At 39.1% G+C, this 23,051-nt stretch overlaps 1 protein-coding gene across 1 annotated transcript; it reads left to right on the forward strand.

Moving 5' to 3' along the window:
* The first annotated feature begins 3,176 nt into the window (after positions 1 to 3,176).
* On the forward strand, positions 3,177 to 22,768 carry xpr1b (xenotropic and polytropic retrovirus receptor 1b). Its single transcript, XM_046852190.1, has 15 exons — positions 3,177 to 3,634; positions 9,255 to 9,306; positions 16,017 to 16,118; positions 17,120 to 17,343; positions 17,439 to 17,588; positions 17,709 to 17,792; positions 17,989 to 18,070; positions 18,164 to 18,369; positions 18,472 to 18,651; positions 19,024 to 19,192; positions 19,284 to 19,472; positions 19,824 to 19,990; positions 20,075 to 20,214; positions 20,293 to 20,514; positions 20,902 to 22,768. Exons 1-15 carry the CDS (start codon positions 3,566 to 3,568, stop codon positions 20,954 to 20,956), a joined length of 2,091 nt encoding a protein of 696 aa, XP_046708146.1. The 5' UTR covers positions 3,177 to 3,565; the 3' UTR covers positions 20,957 to 22,768.
* The last annotated feature ends 283 nt before the right edge of the window (positions 22,769 to 23,051 follow it).

Raw genomic sequence — 23,051 nt, forward strand, 5'->3', positions numbered from 1 at the left:
CACAGTGTTTTGTCATGTCTAGCACTGCACTGATACAGTTTCTATGACAGCAGCTTTGACAGTGTTTTAGTTACAAATGATGGTGTAAAATGTATGGGAGGAGTCTTAGTCTTAGGATATAACATAGGCAAGGACGATTCCTTCTTAGCTTTCCGCTTTGAAATCAACCACTATCTAAAAAAAGCAGATGACCAAACAAAAATCAACCAACCAAATAAACAAAAACAAAACAAAAACAGCCAAACAAAAGCAACCAATCAAACAAAAAATAACCAACCAACAAAATTAAAACATCCAAGCAAAAATGACCAACCAATCAAAAAACAAATAAATGAATTAAAATCAGCCAAGTAACCAACCTAAAATAAACAACCAAACAAAAGCAAGCAGGCAAAATAAACCAAGCACTCAAACAAAAACAACCAACCAACTAAAACTAAAACATCCAAACAAAATGACAGCCAACCATCCTAAAACAAACAAACAAACAAAACAAAACCAATGGAAAAATAAACCAATGAAAGAAAACTAACAACAAACCAAATTGACCAACCAATCTAAAACAAACAAACAAACAAACAACCATTCAAACAAAAAAACAACAAAGAAGGGAAAATAATCAACCACCAAAACAAACAAACAAACAAATCAACCAAACAAATAACAAACAGAAGTGGTTTTCTCAAACAAATAAATAACAAGCCAAAACATGATTCTATAATAAGCTGTAAACAAACAGGCAAAAAAAAAAAAATCTAAACAGCATGATTATACCTCCAACACTTTAATCATTTGACCCTATAATGATGACCCCTGTTAAATTTTTAAGCTGATCCAGCCTCCAAACAACTCTCAGATTTGGGGTAGAGAAACTCCCCTGTGTCCGATTGGTTTTATTTACCTCCGAGCTCAAAACAAACAGGAAACTCTATTAAGTGCAATATAAAAGCATAAGGAGGAAGTGGCAGAAAGGTGAAGTGTAGAAGTGAAAGTTCAAACCCTTATGTAAGGGTAACGCTTAGTGTCGAGTCAGCATTCCAGACTGGAAAACAACAACTTCGACTGCTCCTTCACGTGACTTGAATGTCCATGGAAAGCAACATTTAGGTTAAAAAAAACAAAAAACAAAGGTCTGGTTTGACATGAATGGTCTTTAAACTTTACACATCTTTTCTTTTCACCCAAAAGCAGTCAATCAAGATAAACCGAAGCATTTTTGGCGTCTAATAAATCCAAATCCCGCTGGAGCTTCGGCACTGACCGGGCTAACAACTTTGAGAAACTTCGAACTTTTGGTTCGTGATTTTTTTTTATTATAAAATTTCGTAATTGTACTTTTGTACAAATTTGTATTGGAGGCTTTGAGGCCAGTATTTATGATACATGTATTTTAAATATAAAATACGATTTTTTTTTGGTAATTTGTATTTGTGAGGGTTGATGAAAATGGCTTGTGTTTTTTATTTTTGTTGTTTAACAAAACCGTGAAAAACTTTGTAAGAAGTTCTACATTATGTAGACAAAAAAAAACGTGTTAACAACCCAGAATATGTTTTATATTTTTGATTTTCTGTAGTACCTTTATTTAGTAGCTCCATCATGATTTTCTCAGTCGTGTTTCTTCCCATAGTATGGATTTGTACAGTAGTTGGAGTAGCTTTGATTATGCTTTTGACTCTGTACTCACCCTTTCCTCTGCACAACACAAATGATGGTCTAAAGCGTGTTAAGAAGCTAACAAATGTCACGAGTGAACTCTTGACACACTTGCGACCTGCAAACCATTCCAGGTGATGACCTCATCAATCTGATGAGAAAATGCTATGAGCTTGCCAAGCTGTCATGAAAGCTAAATGTAGCCACATTTTTTGCTTACAACATAATTATGTATACACACACACTCTCACACACACACACTCTCACACACAGTACCAATTAAAAGTTTGGACGCACCGTCTCCATTAGTGGTTATACTTTCTCTTTTTTTTTATTTACAACATTGAACTTTAATACTCAAAACACCCAAACTACGAAAGAACACATATGGAATTATGTAGTGAGGAAAAAAGTATGTATATAAATATATAATTTAAATATTTAATCCCTTTTTTTTCTGTTGCAAATGTATCGTAAATTAATTCTTTTTAAGTTTTTAATACTCTAATCAACATGCGTATGTACAAATATTGATGCTTTATGCAAAGGTATGTTTAATACATAGTGAATTGAAACTCAGAAACACAGAGCATGAACAAAAAATATTGTTGTAAATGTTTTAAAGTATTTATGGTGTTTAAAAATCACGTTAATCATCAGGACACCAAACGTAACTTTCACTTTGTTTCCGCACAGACGGTTTTAATTGCCGGACTTGCACATCATGGCGGATTTTGGTGCCGATTTGAGACTTGGTGCATGAGTAAAACTAATGTTTAGTGATTATAAATACATTTTTGGTGGTTTATTTATTTATATATATATATATATATATATATATATATATATATATATATATATATATATATATATATATATATATATATATATATGCTTAAGAAAGGACATAAATCTTATTATATTGTACATTGAAAAATGTTATAAATGTAATCAACTAAAATTAAAAAAGTTGAATGTACATTCTATACCATTTCAAAATTTTATTGTATTCTTTCATTTTTTGTACCGTTATTATTATTTTTTATTATATTCAATTCTTTCTATTTTACATACATATGCACAATGTAATAATATAAAAAGTAATAAATAAATAAATAAATAATAAAAACAAAGATAATAAAATGAATGACTATATGTATACTATTTATATATGATGATAGATAGATAGATAGATAGATAGATAGATAGATAGATAGATAGATAGATAGATAGATAGATAGATAGATAGATCAAATTACAATAAAAAAATTCATAGTTTGTTCATTAGCATTTTTTATATTAAACCACCCCCATCCCACGCTCCTCCCCTTCCTCCTCCCCTTCCTTATCCCCCGCCCCTTTGTATCTGACGCGCGGTGACGTCGTTAATCCGACGTCTTTACAGCTGCGTTTCAAATCGCGCTTCGAACGCTACAATTGGCTCCTACTTCCAGGCGCGTCACCCTACATAATTTCCTCCCTAACTCAAGCTTTCGGTGCTATTCGGGACGCGGCCCTTGTGCCTGCTACCGGGGCTTTTTTTTCCGGACGGAAAACATCCAGGGCTTGTCAGAGTGCAGCGGCTCTGTGACGGAGAGCAGCTCCTGGGAGAGGAGACTGAGCTCAACGTGTTCTTACATTACACTTCAAAAGGGCGACATTTAGGAAGTTATTCGTTATTTCCTTTTTGATTTTATTTTTCTTAGTAGTAATATCGTTTTTTAAAAATCGAAAGTGTCGCGTCGTGCGGAACGGGGGACTGGAGCGCGACCAACAGCCGTAGCTGCTTTTTTTTTTTAATGATTATTAATATTCGCATTTCTTTCATTTGTTTTTCTTCACCCTAAAAACCACCGCCGATGGTTTCACACAGCGAGTTGGAGAAGGAGCGCGTCGATCAATCGCAAGGATGAAATTCACCGAGCATTTGGCGGCTCACATCACCCCGGAGTGGAGGAAGCAGTACATCCAGTATGAGGTGAGGAGGACGCGTGCTAACGCTAACCGGAGGAGAGAGAGAGAGAGCGAGAGATAGAGACAAACAAATAAACAAAACAACAAATAGACAGAAAACAAACAGAAGCGGTATAGCTAAGCTTTACCTTTGCGGCTAGCATACAGCATTAGCTAGCGCATATCAGTGTCACATTGTACGACTTAGCACCGTGTCACTCTACATAAATATATATCTCTATACAGCCTTTTATACAAATATCTATATGTACCATAATACAACTTAAATATATCACTATACATAAACTAGTCATATACACCACTATACAACTCAAATATATCTCTATACAGTATTTTATACATATATACATTATTAATACAACTCAAATATATCTCTATACAGTCATATACACCACTATACAACTCAAATATATCTTTACACAGTAATATACACCACTATATAACTCAAATATATCCCTATACAGTCTTTTATACATATATACACTATTAATACAACTCAAATATATCTCTATACAGTCATATACACCACTATACAACTCAAATATATCTTTACACAGTAATATACACCACTATATAACTCAAATATATCCCTATACAGTCTTTTATACATATATACACTATTAATACAACTCAAATATATCTCTATTCAGTCATATACACCACTATACAACTCAAATATATCTTTATACAGTAATATACACCACTATACAACTCAAATATATCCCTATACAGTCTTTTATACATATATACACTATTAATACAACTCAAATACATCTCTATACAGTCGTATAGACCACTAAACAACTCAAATATATCTTTATACAGTAATATACACCACTATATAACTCAAATATATCTCTATACAGTCTTTTATATATATGCACCATTAATACAACTCAAATATATCTATATATAGTTGTATAGACCACTATGCAACTCAAATATATCTCTATGCAGTATTTTATATCTATACATTATTAATACAACTCAAATGTATCTCTATACAGTCATATACACCACTATATAACTCAAATATATCTTTATACAGTCTTTTATATATATACACCATTAATGCAACTCAAATATATCTCTTTGCAGTTGTATACACCTCTATACAACTCAAATATATCTTTATACAGTCGTATACACCAGTTTGTTTCATTAGCAGTCATATACACCACTATACAACTCAAATATATCTCTATACATTCTTTTATATATATATATACACCATTAATACAACTCAAGTATATCTTTATACAGTCATATACACCATTATATAACTCATATATATCTCTATACAGTCGTATACACCTCTATACAACTCAAATATATATGCATACAGTCATATACACCGTTATATAACTCAAATAATATAATAATAATATCGTAATCATAAAGCTTTAATTACCATTAATATAAAAAATCAAATCTCGAGGTCTGGATATCTCCTGCAACAATACCAATACATGTGTACATGAGAAATAGACTTTTTACCTGTTTATTTATTTAATTGTTTAAAAAATGTCCCTCTCCTTTGAGAAGCAAATCGGTCACGAGTAAAAGACGAATGCAATGTTTAGATGAACCTAATCTACTCATCCTAGGACACGTTTCCCGTCCACCACATCAAATCAGTGTGCGCTTGTTCTTTCTGAAATCCGAACCCATATCAGTGCTGTAGAGTTCAAACAGCAGTTCAGACCGACGTTTTTTGTGTGAATCTTAACACATGCAGGCTTTTAACAAATCACAGTTTGCACAAGGTGAACTGTTCCTTATGAGAACGTTCCAGCTCGGTCACGGCGGCCTTAGCGCGCTCGGACACCTCCGGGTTTAATGGCCTAGGGTTAATGAGATTATTGCTGTCTACAAACCTGCTGAGCCATCATCATCATCATCTCTGTCACAGGGGGATGCGGTGTAGAGGTTTCATTAAGAGAGAAGTTCCACCATGAAGGGTAAAATACAACCAAATGTATCAAGACCGGGTCATTTCTATGGGAATGAATGGGCATGGACTCGGTATTTCCAAAATCGCAGGCGAGCCTACGACAAGGAACTTGCACAAAGCACGTGTTATTTCTATAATCTAAACAGTGCCCAGAAATGTCCGATTATTGACGTCCAATACATAAACGTTATATAAATTTATGTTCAAAACGTCCCGTCATAACAAAAACCACTCTGTATTGCTTTCTCTGCATGTCCGCTTATAAAATACGATATTTATGTTTTGTATGTGGTTACAGTTTAAATACGTTTCTCTAAATTTCGAACGAATTCCCATCAATTCCAACTTGGAGTATTTCCAAAAATCAACAAAATAGTTCCCATAGAAAGTTTCTGGAAATGTACCGGGCATTTTCTGCCCCGTTGAGAGGAACCAGTCTCAGAAACCTATTCTCACCTGGTTTATCCACAATTATCCATTTAACTATCATACGTCAAGGTATACAGTTGGTTTTTAACTTCAGGAACATGCAACCATCTAAGGAGCAGTTAGACACTAAACACCAGATGATTCACCACTGCGGTTTTCCAACAATCTCCTTCCTGCTCGTAAAGCGTTTGTACATTTTGAGGGAAAGCAGTCGGGACTTTGTTTTCAAATTATTATTATTATCTGGAAAGAACAAACTATGACCAAACAAAGTGGCTACAAAACGTCTTGTGTACAAGCCGAGCACCACCTCTTACCTTCACACTGAAAACTGGACTTGGGCGAACATCACAAACGGCAACAAGAAACCTGCATTCCCATGTTCCCACTGACCTTTGCTGCACTTGTAAGAGATTCCCCTGGCCAGCCAGGCAGGAAAAATCAGAAAACACACACACACACACACAAAATAAATAAAACGGACACCCTGAACTTGGCATCAGCAAGAAGCCTGGTTTCTGTCAACAGGCCAAATCTGAGGTTTGAATCATCATCTAATGAATCTCGAAGGTTCTCAATGTGCTACACTTAGAGTTGCAAAGGGGTGGAAACTTTCCAGGTAAATTTCCGGAAACTTCCAACATTTTGTTCGGCCGTAAGCTGACACTCGTGCAAACAATTACAGATTAATAAAAAGGGAGAAAAAAAAGAAATTTGACTTTTGACTGAATTGTTATTGTAATTTATTTCGCAGTTTATTCCCATAAATTCTTGTTAAATCCCATAGAAAGTTTCCAGGCTTGAAGTAAACTCCACAGATCTTCACAAAATCTAGTGGAACCTCCTGGAAGAGTGGAGGTTATCATACGAGCAAATGGAAGTTTATTTCTTTATGAATTTGTGTTATCCAGCTAGCGTATGATAGAGTAAGGAAACTTCGGTTTAACCTCCGAGGAAGGAGTCTCCAGCGTCGGAGGGATAGTTTTCGAAGTTTTCCGAGCACAAAATTGTGTGATTTCCGTTAATTGGAACAAGAAACCGATTGACTTTCCTGCGAGAAAAAAAACGATGAAACTGGAGACTCCTTCTATATGTTCTACACGTCTTTGGAGAAACTCAGACGAATCAGAAGAATCTTTTTTTTTTTTCTCCTCATCACGCCAGTGCTTGTCCGAGCGACACCCGTTTATCAGGATTCCGTTATAGATTTACGGATAATCAGGTCAAAATATCGCATATCCACTCGCATCCTCCTCCTAGCAACTGTCGACCTCCGACCAAGTTCCGGCCGGCAGAAGACTCCCGGATAAGAAAGCAAGCAGGGCGAAAAGAGCTGATAAGGAAATCCAGTGCATCAGCATGTTGTTTCCAGGGGAGGTGGAGATGGACGAGTAGGTACAGAGGGTTCGTTTGCGGTTTTCTGGTCTATAATCAGATAAAATGTAGAGTGTGAAGGCCGCTATCCACCGGCCATTACAGTATTGACCACTGACTATAAAGTGTAGTATTCGTGGCCTTTTAATGAACCGGGTATTTAAGATTAGCGTATGTGCACTACAAAAAAAATAGCGATAATTTGACCTCCAACAAAAAAGATCCGGTTTCTACAGTAAATATTCACTCATGTCACCATCATGGCACTTTCAGGTTTTCATTTCCGATTGGTCAAGAGCAAATCACGCTTATGTTAATGCCTTTGCTTTTAACCTATTACAGTTTTTTTATATATATAGTAACAGGGCAGTTTTCAACATCCTTTTCCACACTCGGTCTCCATTTGCTGGTATAATGACCTCCATTCTTCTGGGAAGATTTGCCACCAGGGTGTTAGTGAAGTCAGAGACTGTTGTAGTTGAGTCAGCATTCCGAGTTTATTATGCAGTCTTTCTTTTTTCAAATGGGATATTTGTTGTCGTTATAAGCAGAAGCTAGGCAAAGCTTTTTGAGCAACACTTTGTCTGCAGACCACAATTGTGCAACCTGTAACAGGATGTAACTTGACAAGTTCTAGGAGTGAAGTCATTCACCGCTACTGAAGGGCCAGGCCAAAGATCAGGCCTCGTAAGCATTCTCAGGATTGAAAATGCTAAGCTACGGGAATTTGTTAACAGTCCTGAAGACTGACCACCAATAAAATAACAAATTATATATTAACAAAGTAAGTTAACACAATAAACCTTCTACTTTACCAAATCTACACTATATGGATAAAAGTATTGGGAAGCCTGATTTTTCCAGTTGTATGCTTCCTCAGCAAACTTTTAGCACAAAGTTGGAGGTGTAGGATATCTTTAGAGAGGGAGTAGCATTAAAAACTTCCCTTCACTTGAACCAGGGGTTTTAAACCTGTTCCAGGATGAGCAAGAATCTCCATAAGCACACTCTAAAACCTAGTGGAACATCTTCCCAGAAGAGTGGTTATTTTTAACAGTTAATGTGCCCATCTATTTACGTGAAGGCACGATCACGAAAACTTCCGAATGAGCAGAAATAGTGCTCAAATATGAATACTTTTGTCCTCTGTCGAGAGACCCATTTCCAACAAAAACTGCACAACACAACTTCCTTTTCTCTACTGGGAACAAGTGCAGTCAAGCTTCAGATTTTTACAAATTAACTACGTAACTTAATTTCAGAAATTCCCCAGATGAAATATTTGGGTTGGTGAATTTTCATTGTTGACCAGGTTTCTGCTTTGGTGTGTGCATATAAAAGTCAAATACACGTTTTTTTTTTGCAGGTAAATTTATCTATGAAAATAATAATTTGAGATAATTAGAATTAAAATAAAGTACATCCTTTTATATTTCTGTTGTGAACTAACTTGTTCTTGTATTTTCCATATTTATTTTATTACTTTTGAACAATATTATATATCAGTATATATTGTAAGACGTGTATATTTTTTGCCAGTGTCCTGAAAGGGACACATAATGGGAACTTTACGAGGAGGAAAATGGACACACCAGGCTCTCCGGCCAGCAACATTACGTCTCTTGTGTTATCTTAACACGTCTACTTCACTACAGAGTTCTGGATGACCGTCGCATCTAATCAGGCGAAGGGGAAGGTGACGAAGCAGACAATATTATCTTCCATTCGCGCTCCTCGTTTCTAGCTTCAGACGCTCGCTCTTCCCCTCACAGCGGATCGTTTCCACTCTTGTGGCAAGGTTCCCGTTTTTGTCGGCCCACCTGCTTGTGTGTAACGTCTCACTTTTTTTTCCTTCTTGCTTCCACAGGCTTTTAAGGAGATGCTGTACTCCGCCCAGGACCAGGCTCCGTCGATCGAGGGTAAATATCAACATTGGTATTAAGCATCAGAACGAGTTTTTTTTATTCAAACCACTTTACACCTCGATGTTTTGTTGAACGACGAATGAAGTGCCAGTCTTTGCAGTGTTCAGCCAATCACGGCGCATAAAAGGTTAACGTTAAACATCGGCAACAGGATACACTTGTGCTACTGTAGTTCCTCCACCCGCATCAAGGTTTAATCCTGACCTGCTTTTCTGCTCAACATGGTCGTAAAAAGTGATGTCGAAATTTGCTGTGTTTTAAGCCTCATAAAGGCATCATTTGTGCACCGGTGACCACTAATGGTGTGAGTTTAAATCCCGGAATTGGGTCAAAAAAGGTACTTGAATGTAGAGTCGAATTGAGAAACGCAAACCAGGACTTGACACATGGGTCTGGTTTGTCTCTAAACCGTAATCGAGTTCAAGTGTCGGTTAAAGGACTGCTCGAGAAACAACAAGCTCCGTTGAAAACCTAGCGAGATTTCTCCCCGGTTGCTAGGCAGCCCCAGTTCCTTCTCCCATCAGGAAAACAGAGCGCATACAGCACGTTTCTGCTTCGTTGCTCAGTCGAGACCTTCAGCACACCTGCAGGACAACAGACATGCCGGTTCTCTCTCGAACCAAATACAAGTTGTACGAAATGCTGCTGAGCAGGGAAGCAGGGCTTTTATCGAGCCGTCTACCTAAAGCCAAGTTTTTATTATTTATTTCTTTTATTATTTGGGCGAACGCAGATCAAATCTCATTTGTCATATGGCCACACCCTCAAACGTGTTAATCAATTTGCTGAAATAACAAATTAGGTGCATTTGAGTCCTGTTTCTTTGGCGGCACTGGAAAATATTTCCTCATATTATTCTTAATTTAAAAAAATAAAATAAATGTGTTTAATATACGAATGTTGAAATGTTTTAACATTTACAATGAATTGTTTTTGTATATATATTAATTTTTTTTATTTGAAAATTAGGATCAAAAATGTAAATGCATAGTTTTTATTTTTTATTTACTTTTAAAAAAATCTGACTAAATGAGTTTGCTCTCTTTTTGAAGTCAACGGCAAAATAAATAAATTAAAAAATTCGAGGAAGAGGAAGTAACGCATTAATTAAAACGGCACAAATTCTTAATTCGCACGTGCACTTCCAGCTGCTCTCAGTGTGCACCGCCTCGGTCTCAAATTACAGCTTATGTCACCATAAGAGGGTTATTATTATTTTTTTATCCTGCACTGACAGATCTCCTGTTTATTCTGTTTCTTTTTTTTCTATAATCATATTTGCTTTTGAGAAGAAACACATAGGGGTGTTTTCTGTTCATCCAAGAAATATACAGAATAAAAAGTGAAATGTGAGTTAAATGTAAGGTGTATTTTGGCATAAGTTTACTGGTGAACTGATTCAATTTGTGTTCATTCACCACATACTAATTCGGGACTGCAACTGTAGTCTGGGATAATAACCTAAAACCCCTACTTGAACCCTCCAAATCCTAACCATGCTAACAATTAAACAATTAACTCTGAACCCTAGAATTTCTAACCCTAACCCTCGCCTTCCTTAACGTAACCCTCCAAACCCTAAACCTAGCTCCCCCGAACCCTCATCTTCTCAACCTCAACCCCTAAACCTAACCCTCCAAACCCTAACCCCCAACCCCACCTTTCTAACCTTAACCCCTGAACCTCCAAACCCTAACCCCAACACTCACCTTTCTAACCTTAACCCCTAACCCTCCAAACCCTAACCCCCAACGCTCACCTTTCTAACCTTAACCCTTCAAACCCTAACCCCCAACCCTCACCTTTCTAACCTTAACCCCTAACCCCCAACCCCACCTTTCTAACCTTAACCCTCCAAACCCTAACCCCCAACCCCACCTTTCTAACATGAACCCTCGAAACCCTAACCCCCCAACGTTCACCTTTCTAACCTTAACCCCCCTGAACCTCCAAACCCTAACCCCTGAGAAATAATCACCACAGGGTGGTGAGATGATGTTGTGTGATGCGAGGTACAGTTACCACTCCAGAGGAGATTATTTTGAAGTAATTCAAACGACAATAATCCAAAGTGTCAATATGGCGTATGGCGTTAGAGATTATCAGCATGTACTTTGATTATGGTTCACATGCCAGCTTTGATCGTCAGTCCCTGGCCTTGTTCTCTATTATATTACACACCAGCTCATAAAAAGCACACGATAAGCCGATTGTTTGCATACAGCATTAACGTCGTATTAGTCACCATTCACGTCCGAGAAGCCTGATTCGACTTCCAAATGCAGGATTATCCTGCATATTTACTTCACCAGTTACGTTCAAAGTATAGGTCTAAATTTAGCCACACCGAAGACTTGTGTTCTCTTTTGGCTGAAGAGCAAAACATGTTGTGATTAGTCATGCTGACTAAGTGAAAGAAAAAAAAAGATGAGTTTTACTCATTGCAAACGGCTCGGTTTTAGCAGCAGGGACAGCCCTTTCAAGGCAAAAATATAGTTATACCATTGAGTTCTTGCTTTCTAATTGGCCAGATGTTTAACATCTGCTACATGTTGATGTATGAATGTGCTCATTTTTATTTTTTCCACGGCATGTACCATTAGTACTGGTTCTATGAGAGCTGTTCAGAAGAAACCCGTATGCTCCACAAAGCTTGGTGAAATGTGTCAGGGGCGAGCCATAAGGTTTTCGAATAGAGTTTCTCCAACATGCTGTAGAACAAAATCGTTTCTGAACCGACGAGACCAAAATATAACTAACAAACTTCATGCCATAGGCCCCATTTGGCAGAAACACAACACTGAACAGATTTCCTCAGAGTGAAGCAAAGTGGTGGAAGTGTCCATTAGAGGATTTCTTTTTTTTAATTAATTAATTAATTTTTTGGAATGGGTTTTAATTTCTATGGGATTTTTTTTTTTTTTTTAATGACCAAAACCTGACTGATATTTTCCCATATCTTTTTATATATTTCCTCAGCGTGAAGCACGGTGGTGGGAGCTTCCGTAAGAGTTACTAAGTTAATGCCTATTTTATTTTGGTTGTTTTTTTGTGGATTTATGAGTGGGTTTATGGGAACTTTTTTTATGACTAAACCCTGACTAATATTTTTCCAGATCTTTTAATATACATTTCCTCAACGAGAAGCACGGTGACTGAAGCACCCATTAGAGTTACTACAACATATTTCCCTATATATATTTATATTTTTATTCCTTTTTTTTTGCAATTGGTATATGACCAAACCCTGACTAATATTTTTCCTAAACTTTTTATATACATTTCCTCTCAGTGAAGCACAGAGGTGTGAGCATTCGTTAGCGTTACTATGGGTCATGCCTTTTTTTTTAATCAGTTGTTTTTTACCCATTTTTTAATAATATTTTTATTTCATTGTTTGGATGTTCAAAACAGGTTTTTAATGACCAAACACTGACCAATTTATTTATTTTTAAAACAATAGGTAACTAATATTTATTAATACTTTGTTTAGGTGTTTAAATGATTAATTTTTTTATTATTATGATTTTTTCTTTTTAACTAAACCCTTCTTGATTTGTTCTTTCTCAGAAGTTTGATTATATACACTTATTTTCTCACTTTTTATTTTATTTTTTTATTAATTTGATTTGTTGTTGCTCTGTGCAGATATTTAAAATCTTAATTTATAAAAAAAATATATCTATATTTATAGAACCAAGCTTAGTTTTTCCAGCACTAAACTAAATATTTCTTCAAAATGAAGCATGGTGATGGGTGCATCTGAGTAATGGCCTCCAGAGTTTTGTAATTGTAGATCCATGGGCTTGATGGTGTTTGTTTGGCTATATTCTTATAGCCGTTATTGAGATTTGAATATTTAAAATATTCACACACTCCCCTTAAACACACACACACACACTTAGGCTCTCAGTCTTAGGCTCCGTGCCCAGATTCTTGACGCGATGCTGTCGCCATTTTTGGTCGGTTTCTCGTTGCTTCTCGTACGAGGTGCTGGAAAGCCGCACTCCCCCTCACACAGAGCTTCCTCGGGCCTCCTCGAAGTCGTGGGCTCGAGTCGAGTTGTAATTATCTGCAAATAACAGTAATCTGCTTTCTCTGTCTGTTTACGCTCTTTTCAGGGGTGTTGGTCAAAGGCACTTAACGCTGATTATCGTGGATTGCGGGCACGCCAGCACCTGCGAACGCCGTACCGCCGGCCACCGCGGTGACGTTAGCGCAGGAGGGCTGATCGTGGCGCCGAGTGCAGGGCTCAACCCCTCATTTTAACACTTTCGGACGCAGAGTCGCCTCATTATGCCGGGGTCGGCCAGACTGAGGCTGAGATCACGCGCTCGAAATTTTGCGCTTTTCTCAGATTGTCTGGTATTCCGAGCGTTACCTCATGAACGCCTGAAAGGTCTGCACTACCAGAGCTGCTTCTCGTTCAGAAGCCCTCAAAGGTTTTGCTGCAAATATTTCCCAGAGCCCTTTGCAGCCCTCGCTGTTCACTCGCCCCAGGCGCGTAACGATCGCGTAATCGAACCCTGCCTGTGTGTGTTTCGGCATGTTTTTCCACAGGGGCTTCGACAGCTGACCCAGTTGCAGGCCTCCCGCAGAGGGTTAGCCAAACCTGTGGCTCAGTTCCCATGGTGCACTGCTTCTAACTCTGAGTGAAACATCACAAGCTGTGTTTGATTTGGACCCAGGCCACATTTTTAAGCTCTGACAAAAAAAAAAACTTCTCCAGCCTGAATCTTTCAGTAGTCCTGGTGTATTTTTGATGTTTTTCATGATTTTGATGTATCTCCTGGGTATTATAGCTTCTCATGATTGAGACCATTGATCAGAACATGATCAGAATGGAATTTAACCGTCCCTCGAAATCTACATCAGCACCCAAATTTAAGACTTTGCAACCATATCATAAGAGGATTTGGTTTTGGCACAGGAATTTTGAAAGGTGCATTTGAGCACGATGGCCAGGTGTCCGCATACTTTTGGACATGCCGTGTATGAGTGATTGCCTGCTTATTCGTTTCATATTAGTTATTATATTAATAGTTTACATATCTACATTCGTTCGCTTTTTGGCTGTTGATTCTGGGGATTTTAACAAATTTGGCAACATTTGAATGACATTTTGCTGCACAACAATAATAATCCCCCTCGAAAATGTTTCAAATGTACTAAAAAAAAAGTTAATAATATAAAAGTAAAATTTTTAAATGATTACCGTTTAATAAATAGTAATTTTTTCGTAGGTTTTTGGGTCCAAATGTATTAATAATAATAATAAAATTTTAATAATGTAATTAAATGGTTTTGTTTTTTGTTTTTTTTTGCATTAAACTTAAAAAAAAAAATGTAATAAAATAAAAAATTATATAAAGAAAAACCTTTATTTTATATATATATATATATATATATATAATTTTTTTTTTTTTTACATTTCTTTTATTTTTTTATTCATTTTTATAATTATTCAGGCTCTCTATTGAGGTAAGGGATTGATGAGGAAAGAAAAGGAAAAGTCAAGTAAAAGTAGAAAATCTGTGTTTTATTTCTTTAAATAAATGATTGGGTGTCGAATTTTTTATTGTTTTATCGGTTGTTTGCTTCCAGCTCATTGCATCAGCTCTCGCTTTTACCCTCTTAGCACATCCACCGTCGCCATCACCAGGCCTGAGGTCCATTATTTCTCCTCCACGCTGTTTATGTACATACTTTATCAGCGATACTGCTATCAGCCGGTAAGATAAGGGCGCAAAGCCGGCATCGATCGCTCGCACGCTTCGCTCCGCGGTTCAGCGTTCTTCAGTCTTATCTGCGAAAAAAACCGTCACGATCAGTAGCTTAATGGAGGAGCTTTGGTTTAAACGCTAACCGATCCATTATGTTGTATCGCTTTCGTAGCAATTGAGTGAAGTATTTATTTACTTTATTTGACTCAAGTTCTATTGTAAGATCGAAAAATGTAGCAACTAAATCGATGACTTATTACTATTGTCACGAAGTCTTGCGTTCTCGATTCCGATTGGGCCGGAGATTCGTTCGGCAGCCGCTAGCACGAGCGATACGCCGAAAATCCTCGGACCGTATAGACCTTTGGTAATGTGATGCGATGCGGCTGCTTTTTCAGCCCAGCCAGTTATTTTGTGTTCAAATTGGACTCTTAGTCACCAGCGCAGACGGTGATTCAGCGCCCAGACGTCTGGCCGTCTGGAGGCGAAATTCACTCACCTACAGCTCTCAGGCAACCCGGTGTTTACAGTCAACAGCGATGGGGCTGGTTGATAGTTTTCCCATCCAACGATTCCTGCCTGTAATTTTAAATTGTTTTGTTTGATGAAATAATGACATACTAATAGTGCGGCCCCTTATTGATATTACGAACCAATGGATATTAATTTCTTTATCTATTTAATAATCATTTCTGTAGCACCGAGATAATGACTGGTACAGCTTGAGAATTCCCCCGGCGAGGTTCCCAGCACATTGTGTTTGCCTGCGTAACTATGGAAGCACCATCTCTCAAACACACACACACACACAGCCTCTTAACGGGCATGCTCACAAACCAAGACGTTGAAACGGAAAAAGATTTAAACACCCACCCCCTCAACCCCTCACCCCCCCCCGCAATTCACCCCCACTACCACCGGGAACCAAACCGATCCTTCTGGTTCTGACACTTGTGTTCTGTCTCTCGTCTCTGTCTCCAGTCACGGACGAAGACACGGTTAAGAGGTACTACGCCAAGTTTGAGGAGAAGTTCTTCCAAACATGCGAGAAGGAGCTGGCCAAAATCAACACGTTTTATTCAGGTACACGAAACACGCCATGAAGATCCAGAACATTCTTTCTCAAGGACACTGTGACCATTATATCTAAGATTCTACCTAGTGGCCATACGTGTATATACACTATGTATATTGATATGTATATCATGGATGTTAAGATGAACAGATTCGCATAAAAGTTAACAACGCAAGTTTAAAACAAAAATACGCATCGAATACAAGTTGGCATTTCAAGTACGGGGCTTTCAGTTCAGTGCACACGTGTGCCGAAGTCAATTTTTACGCGCAGGACAGAGTTACAATTTGAGTTTCCTCGCAATTTAAGCGCAGTGTTTTTTTAATTAATTTATTTCATTTTTTTGATTATTATAATTAAACTTGAAAACCTGCCGCAGGTGTAAAACTAGTTAATACAATTACATTTTACCTGTAAACTATTTAATCACATTTTTCCACTTATTTGTTTGCGCCAATTGAATCGATTAGTAAACGAATTTTTTTTTTTTGTTTTCGCTAACAAACGTTAATAGTAAAAAATTGCGTTAATAAAAAACAACTCCAAGCAATTTATTAAAAAAATTAGAACTATGTAGATCGATTTCTCTTCGCTAAACTGTTTTTGGAGCGCCCACGTGAATCTGACGTATCCGACACGGGACACCGAGGCGCATCCCGAGAGTCACGTAGAATACAGATTAACATGGCAGAGGCAGAGCTGCATCTTCATGGAGACACAACAGGAAAAGGACGTCTGCTTTTATTTCCTCTTTTCAGAAAGTGCTGATTTGTTGTCTGTCTGAACCAAAGAAATAAAAGTGACCTCTGTACCTTGTTGAATTGCATCGCATTGTGTATTTTTTTTAATTATTAATGAGTCGTATCGTATCGCAACGATAGCTGCTTAATGTGTATCGTTAATGTATCGTATCGTCGGCTCCGCATCACAGAGACGCACATCCCTGCTGTATATATACCACATCTCATTCCAGAGCAAAACTTTTTTTATTCTTCCTGCCCCCACGCAGAGAAACTGGCCGAGGCCCAGCGGCGCTTCGCCACGCTGCAGAACGAGCTCCAGTCCTCGCTGGACGCCCAGCGCGAAAGCAGCCGAGCCCCGGGGCTGCGTCCTCGCCGGCGCGCCGTCTTCCACCTGTCCCAGCAGGAGCGCTGCAAACACCGCAACATCAAGGACCTGCAGCTGGCCTTCAGCGAGTTCTACCTCAGCCTCATCCTGCTGCAGAACTACCAGGTCGCACCCCCCGTCCCGAATTTGACCCAGTGAAGCCTCAGGTTGCACGTGTCCCCCAACCGAAATGAACTCATTTCTCATTCCTCTTCCTTCAGAACCTGAACTTCACCGGTTTCAGGAAGATCCTGAAGAAGCATGATAAGATCTTCGAGACGGCGCGAGGGGCCGACTGGCGGGTGTTCCACGTCGAAGTGGCGCCTTTCTACACCTGCAAAAAGATCACTCAGCTCATTTCTGAGACCGAGGTACGAGAGAAGACTATCCCTCTATCCCTCTATCCCTCTATCCATCTATCCATCTATCCATCTATCTATCTATCTATCTATCTATCTATCTACTTATTCATTTATTTATTTTCCATCCAGACCCTGGTTACCACCGAACTGGAAGGTGGCGATAGACAGAAAGCAATGAAGAGGCTTCGGGTGCCTCCTTTAGGTGCAGCCCAGGTGAGTGTGTTTTTTTGTTTGTTTGTTTTTTGTCCAAAACAAAAAAAAAATTGGATCTTAACAAATCCTAAAATTTCCGTTCTAGTTTTCAAATTAGTTTTTTTTTTTACGGAAATTTTTTTAAAAAGGTCGTAAATTAAACCCTGTTAAAGGAGTTAACGCCATTTTTTTTTTTCCCACGTGTCTCCCGTTTCAGCCTGCGCCGGCATGGACCACTTTCAGAGTCGGACTTTACTGTGGAGTCTTTATCGTATTAATGGTCACCATCAGCATCACCGGTACGGCCACGAAGCAAAAACATTTTCAAATCGTTCCCGTTTCTGCATATCTAATGAACTCACGTCCATGCTTTTTTTACCCGCCGTCGACAGGCATAGCGAAAACGCTGAACTCTTCCCACGACCCCTCGGAGACTGTGTGGCCGCTGGTGCGGATCTACCGCGGCGGCTTCCTGCTCATCGAGTTCCTCTTCCTGTTGGGCATCAACACGTACGGCTGGAGGCAGGCGGGCGTCAACCACGTGCTCATCTTCGAGCTCAACCCGCGCAACAACCTCTCGCACCAGCACCTGTTTGAGGTGAGGAGCACCTCAACCTCACCTCTGCTTCCACACGGCAGCTTTTTTCCGTTTAAACATCGCAGTGACATCATCATTTTTTTTTTTTTTTTTTCCTGGCAGATCGCAGGTTTCCTGGGTATGCTGTGGTGCGTCAGCATTTTGTCCTGCCTCTTCTCGGATTCTTTAAGGATCCCGGTTCACGCTTGTCCTCTGGCCCTCTACGGCTTCTTCCTGCTTTTCCTGATCAACCCCTTCAAGACGTGCTACTACAAATCCCGCTTCTGGCTCCTCAAGCTGCTGGTAGGGGGTGTGGCATCGAGGGAACGTTTTGTTTACTCAATCTAAAGTTTGAATTCAAGAAAATGACGATTTTACTGCCAAAGGTTATATTTAAAGGATTTTTTTTTATGTTCCTACGTATAAACATTAGGCAGCCAATCACAAAATGTTCGTTTTTTTGTTGTTGTTGTTGGTTTTATTTGTATTTATTAGGGTGTATTAAAAAAATGAGGGGGCGAAGCATTAAAGTTTCATAGACGTCTTGTTATTCTACTTATTATAAATGTTTTCTTTCTAATTATTATTTATTACATTGTAAAAAGATTAGGGGGCCAAGCACCAAAAGTTTTATTATTATTTGGTGGAAAAAAAAACTATTATTGTCTCGCTCAGTTCCGAGTGGTCACGGCGCCGTTCCACAGAGTGGGCTTTGCCGATTTCTGGCTGGCCGATCAGCTCAACTCTCTGTCCGTGGTCCTCATGGATCTGGAGTACCTGATCTGCTTCTACAGTGTGGAGATGGACTGGGTTTCAACCAACATTGGCCCCATTGTGACAGGTGGTAAGTAAAGAATCTTTCACCGCTTGTATCAAGATGAGTGTTGAGAAGATGTATTTTGCCATTTATTTCCATTTTATTTGATACCTATTAGGTCCATGCAACACTTACTCGTACGGCGTGCGGGCGGTCATCCAGTGCCTGCCCGCCTGGTTCCGCTTTGTGCAGTGCCTCAGGCGTTACCGGGACACGAAGCGCGCCTTTCCTCACCTAGTCAACGCCGGCAAATACTCCACCACCTTCTTTGTTGTTACTTTCGCCGCTCTCTACAAGACCCACAAAGGTGAGCGCGTCAACTAAGGGTCACGTGCGGGCTTTCTACAGAGCGAGTTAGGGCCCGGATGTACACTAGAGCTCGAGCGATTATATATGAATATATTCATAAATAAATATAGTTATAATTAAAACTATAAATAATAAATATAGCACTCTCCATGCAGCACGCGGTCTCGTGTGTATAAAAACAGTGATTCAGTGATTTACCACTAGAGGCCGCTCTAGTAACGACAGTGGGAAGCAATAATTGGTCGACCTCTAAAATATATATATATATATATATATATATATATATATATATATATATATATATATATATATATATATATAAAACGTTTTCCATCTTTTTAATTTTCAGCTAAAAACCATTCCGACACAAACATTTTCTTCTACCTGCTGATCGCCAGCTATATAATTAACTCGTGCTACACGCTCATCTGGGACCTGAAGATGGACTGGGGTCTGTTTGACCGAAACGCCGGGGAGAACACGCTCCTCCGTGAGGAGATCGTCTACCCGCAGAAAGTGAGAGTTTTTGGCATACTGGCTAAACGATTTTTCAGTGCAGCACTTTTTTTTCACCCTTGAATGCTTTTGTGTTTGCAACAGGCCTACTATTATTGTGCCATATTAGAAGACGTGATCCTGCGCTTTGCCTGGACTGTTCCCCTCTCCCTCGGGGTCCTGCCATTCAACCCCTCAATTGTTGACGTGCTGTCCACGGTTCTCGCGCCGCTGGAGGTTTTCAGGTAAGAAGCGAATCTGCATGCGCTCGATCTCCGAACATTGTTGCGGAGAACGCTGAAAAGTTGTTCTGTCTTCTCCAGACGCTTCGTGTGGAACTTTTTCCGTCTGGAGAACGAGCACCTGAACAACTGCGGCGAGTTCCGGGCCGTGCGGGACATCTCGGTGGCTCCGCTGAACGCCGACGACCAGACGCTCCTGGAGCAGATGATGGACCAGGAGGACGGCGTCAGGAACCGGCAGGGCAAGAAGAGCTGGAAGAGGAGCTACAGCATGTCGCTGAGACGACCTCGTCTCGCCTCCCAGTACGATCTGAGTAAACCATAGGCTGTAACCATGGTAACATAGAATGCCATGTTCGCCATCTAATTTTAACACGTACAAGCTGAATATGACGAACCACAAAGTGCTAGTTTTGGACGTTTTCTGATTCAAGCCACGCCCACTTTTATTTAAAAAAAATAATTTGATGTTTTTTATTAGCCACATATACTTTTGTTTTTACAAGCCACACCCACTTTTGTATTTTTTCCTGAGCCACACCCACTTGTCTTGAAGTTTTCTCTGAGCCACACCCACTTTTTATGGCTTTTACAAGCCACACCCAATTTTCTTTTGTATGTAGGTTTTTTTTTTTTTTTTTTTTTTTGCAATCAAATGTAATGGCAAATCTCTTTCTTTTTACTTCCCAGATCAAAAATGCGAGACACCAAAGTCCTGATTGAGGACACGGACGATGACACCTGACCTCTGCCATCTCCATGGGCTCCTTCATACCCTTGAAACGGACCCCCGGTCCCTTCAGGGGCCTTAAGCCTTTTTTAAAGGCTCTTTTAATCAGCCCCATCACAAAGCTGCCTGACTGCACACACACACACACACACACACACACACACACACACACACATACATACATACGCATACGGTCTCTGAGACGAACCCAAACCTGACACTTGAACCCGCACACTAGCACAGGATCTCAGCCACTCGATTCACTGCATTTTTTTTTTTTTTTTTTTTTTTTCCTCGATTTTCATCCTTTTCTGTTCTGAAAAAAAGAAAAAAACATTTACGTATGTTCACGTATAACAGGGATCAAAGCGTGATAATCAAAAAAATATATATATATTCGGGACCGATACTAGGAGTGTGTGTAAACACCACGTCTGTGTGTATGTAGTGGTGTTTATGTAGCAGTTCACGTCCCCGTAGATGTTCGTCATCATCTGTGGATTCGTTTTTTTGTTTGTTTTTTAAAGAATGTGCGTTACATTTTGTTATTTATGTGAAGCTGCCTTGGTCCAAAGTAAAAAAGATGGATTCGGTTGGATTCCATGAACCCCGTCCCATTCACATCCCACTTCCTGACCCCAAAAAACTGACCCTGAGTGATGGTTTCTAAACCCTCAGGTGGCTTTGATCGGATTCATGCCACTAATGCAGGTGCGACCAAAAAAAAAAAAAACGAATAAATTCCAATATTGAAGTTAGTTAGCTAGCTAGCTAGTAAGGTTTTGTTTGTTCGCCTACATTTTGATCTAATTTGTATTTTTCTTTTTGGTTTTTTTAAAGCATGATGCCAATGCAACCCGAACGAGTGCTGCTCGGTTAGAACCCGCGGGATTTTTTTTGTTTTTGCGCCCGCGGTGGTTTTAGCTACACGGCTCGTTCAAGAGCACGCCAAACAAACAGAACATTCCACGAAAGCTTTGTCGTGAAATCCGAGCAGGGAATTAAGGCCTGGGCTTTAACCCGAAGCAGGTCTGCGTTAGCAAAACCGATAAGCTGTAACGCGTTTGTCTTTTTTTTTTCTTTTAAATTGCTCTACAAACCACGTTTTTTTTTTTTTTTTTGTGTGTGTGTGTGTTTCTTTGTCTTGAGCTTGAACCTACACTGAATGTTGAGCATATTTATTTTGTACAGCCATCCATCACATTCCATTTATGTATGCGCTTAACACTTGCGCCAGAGTTAGTCTTTAAATGCCACCGAAGAGTTGTCTTTTGAAGAAATTACGGACTTGACATGACTCCATTTTTAATTTTTTTTGGTGGGGGAGACTGTAAACGTATTAACGGAGGATTTTAAAGGTGGCGTGCCTCAAGGCTCGATCCTGGGTCAGGTCAAAAACTGTTACATTGCAGGAGCGACCGAAAGGGCGTAAGGATCCAGTTTCCAGATCGTCTTCCCGTCGTCATGCGCAAGGAGCCGGGCCCTTCCCTCAGGCCCTCATCGAATCCGACTCACTTCAGTGCGTCTGCAATAACAGGAAAAAGGCTCCTCTGTAAGGGATCGTCCTCTCTGTTCCTTCTGTCCCCAGATAATGTTTGAACTAAAAAAGGTTGATATATTTTTTTGTTTCTTTTTGGATTTGTTCGTCACTGCTCATATTTGGACACGGACTGCCTTTTACTTCTGTTCTTTTGTGTATATTGGTCTTTTATTTTTTTTCCTTCTTTTTTTTATTTAAAGAGAAATATTTGCAATATGCGTAGTGGATTTGATCACCATTCCATTTACGAGTGGTGCTAGTTAAATAAAAAAATAAAATAATGTTAATGATGATAAACAATTCCCTTTCGTTTGTTCGATCAAAGATATCCTTTTTTTTTTTTGTAGACCGATATTACCAAAAGTATTGGGACACCTGTTTTTTTTTTTTTTGTTTGTTTTTCTTTATGTTCTCCAAAATGTTTGCACAAACTTGTAGGCACACAGGTGTATATGATGTACGACGACACCCTGTTCCCTGGTCCACAAAGCACTGCACAATCGCACAAACAATCCGGGCCGGAGTTCGGATTTCCAAAGAAAAATATAACGTGTAGTTTGTTATTGTGTT

The sequence above is a fragment of the Silurus meridionalis genome, chromosome 6 (assembly GCF_014805685.1).
Source record: "Silurus meridionalis isolate SWU-2019-XX chromosome 6, ASM1480568v1, whole genome shotgun sequence".
NCBI lineage: Eukaryota > Metazoa > Chordata > Actinopteri > Siluriformes > Siluridae > Silurus > Silurus meridionalis.

What these genes read in the sequence shown, in the direction of transcription:
- xpr1b (XM_046852190.1), top strand. Translation starts at nt 3,566, where the DNA reads ATGAAATTCACCGAGCATTTGGCGGCTCACATCACCCCGGAGTGGAGG. An exon ending in AGCTCATTTCTGAGACCGAG is followed by an intron (nt 17,589 to 17,708) that starts GTACGAGAGAAG and finishes TTTTCCATCCAG; the next exon opens with ACCCTGGTTACCACCGAACT. An exon ending in CTCCTTTAGGTGCAGCCCAG is followed by an intron (nt 17,793 to 17,988) that starts GTGAGTGTGTTT and finishes CTCCCGTTTCAG; the next exon opens with CCTGCGCCGGCATGGACCAC.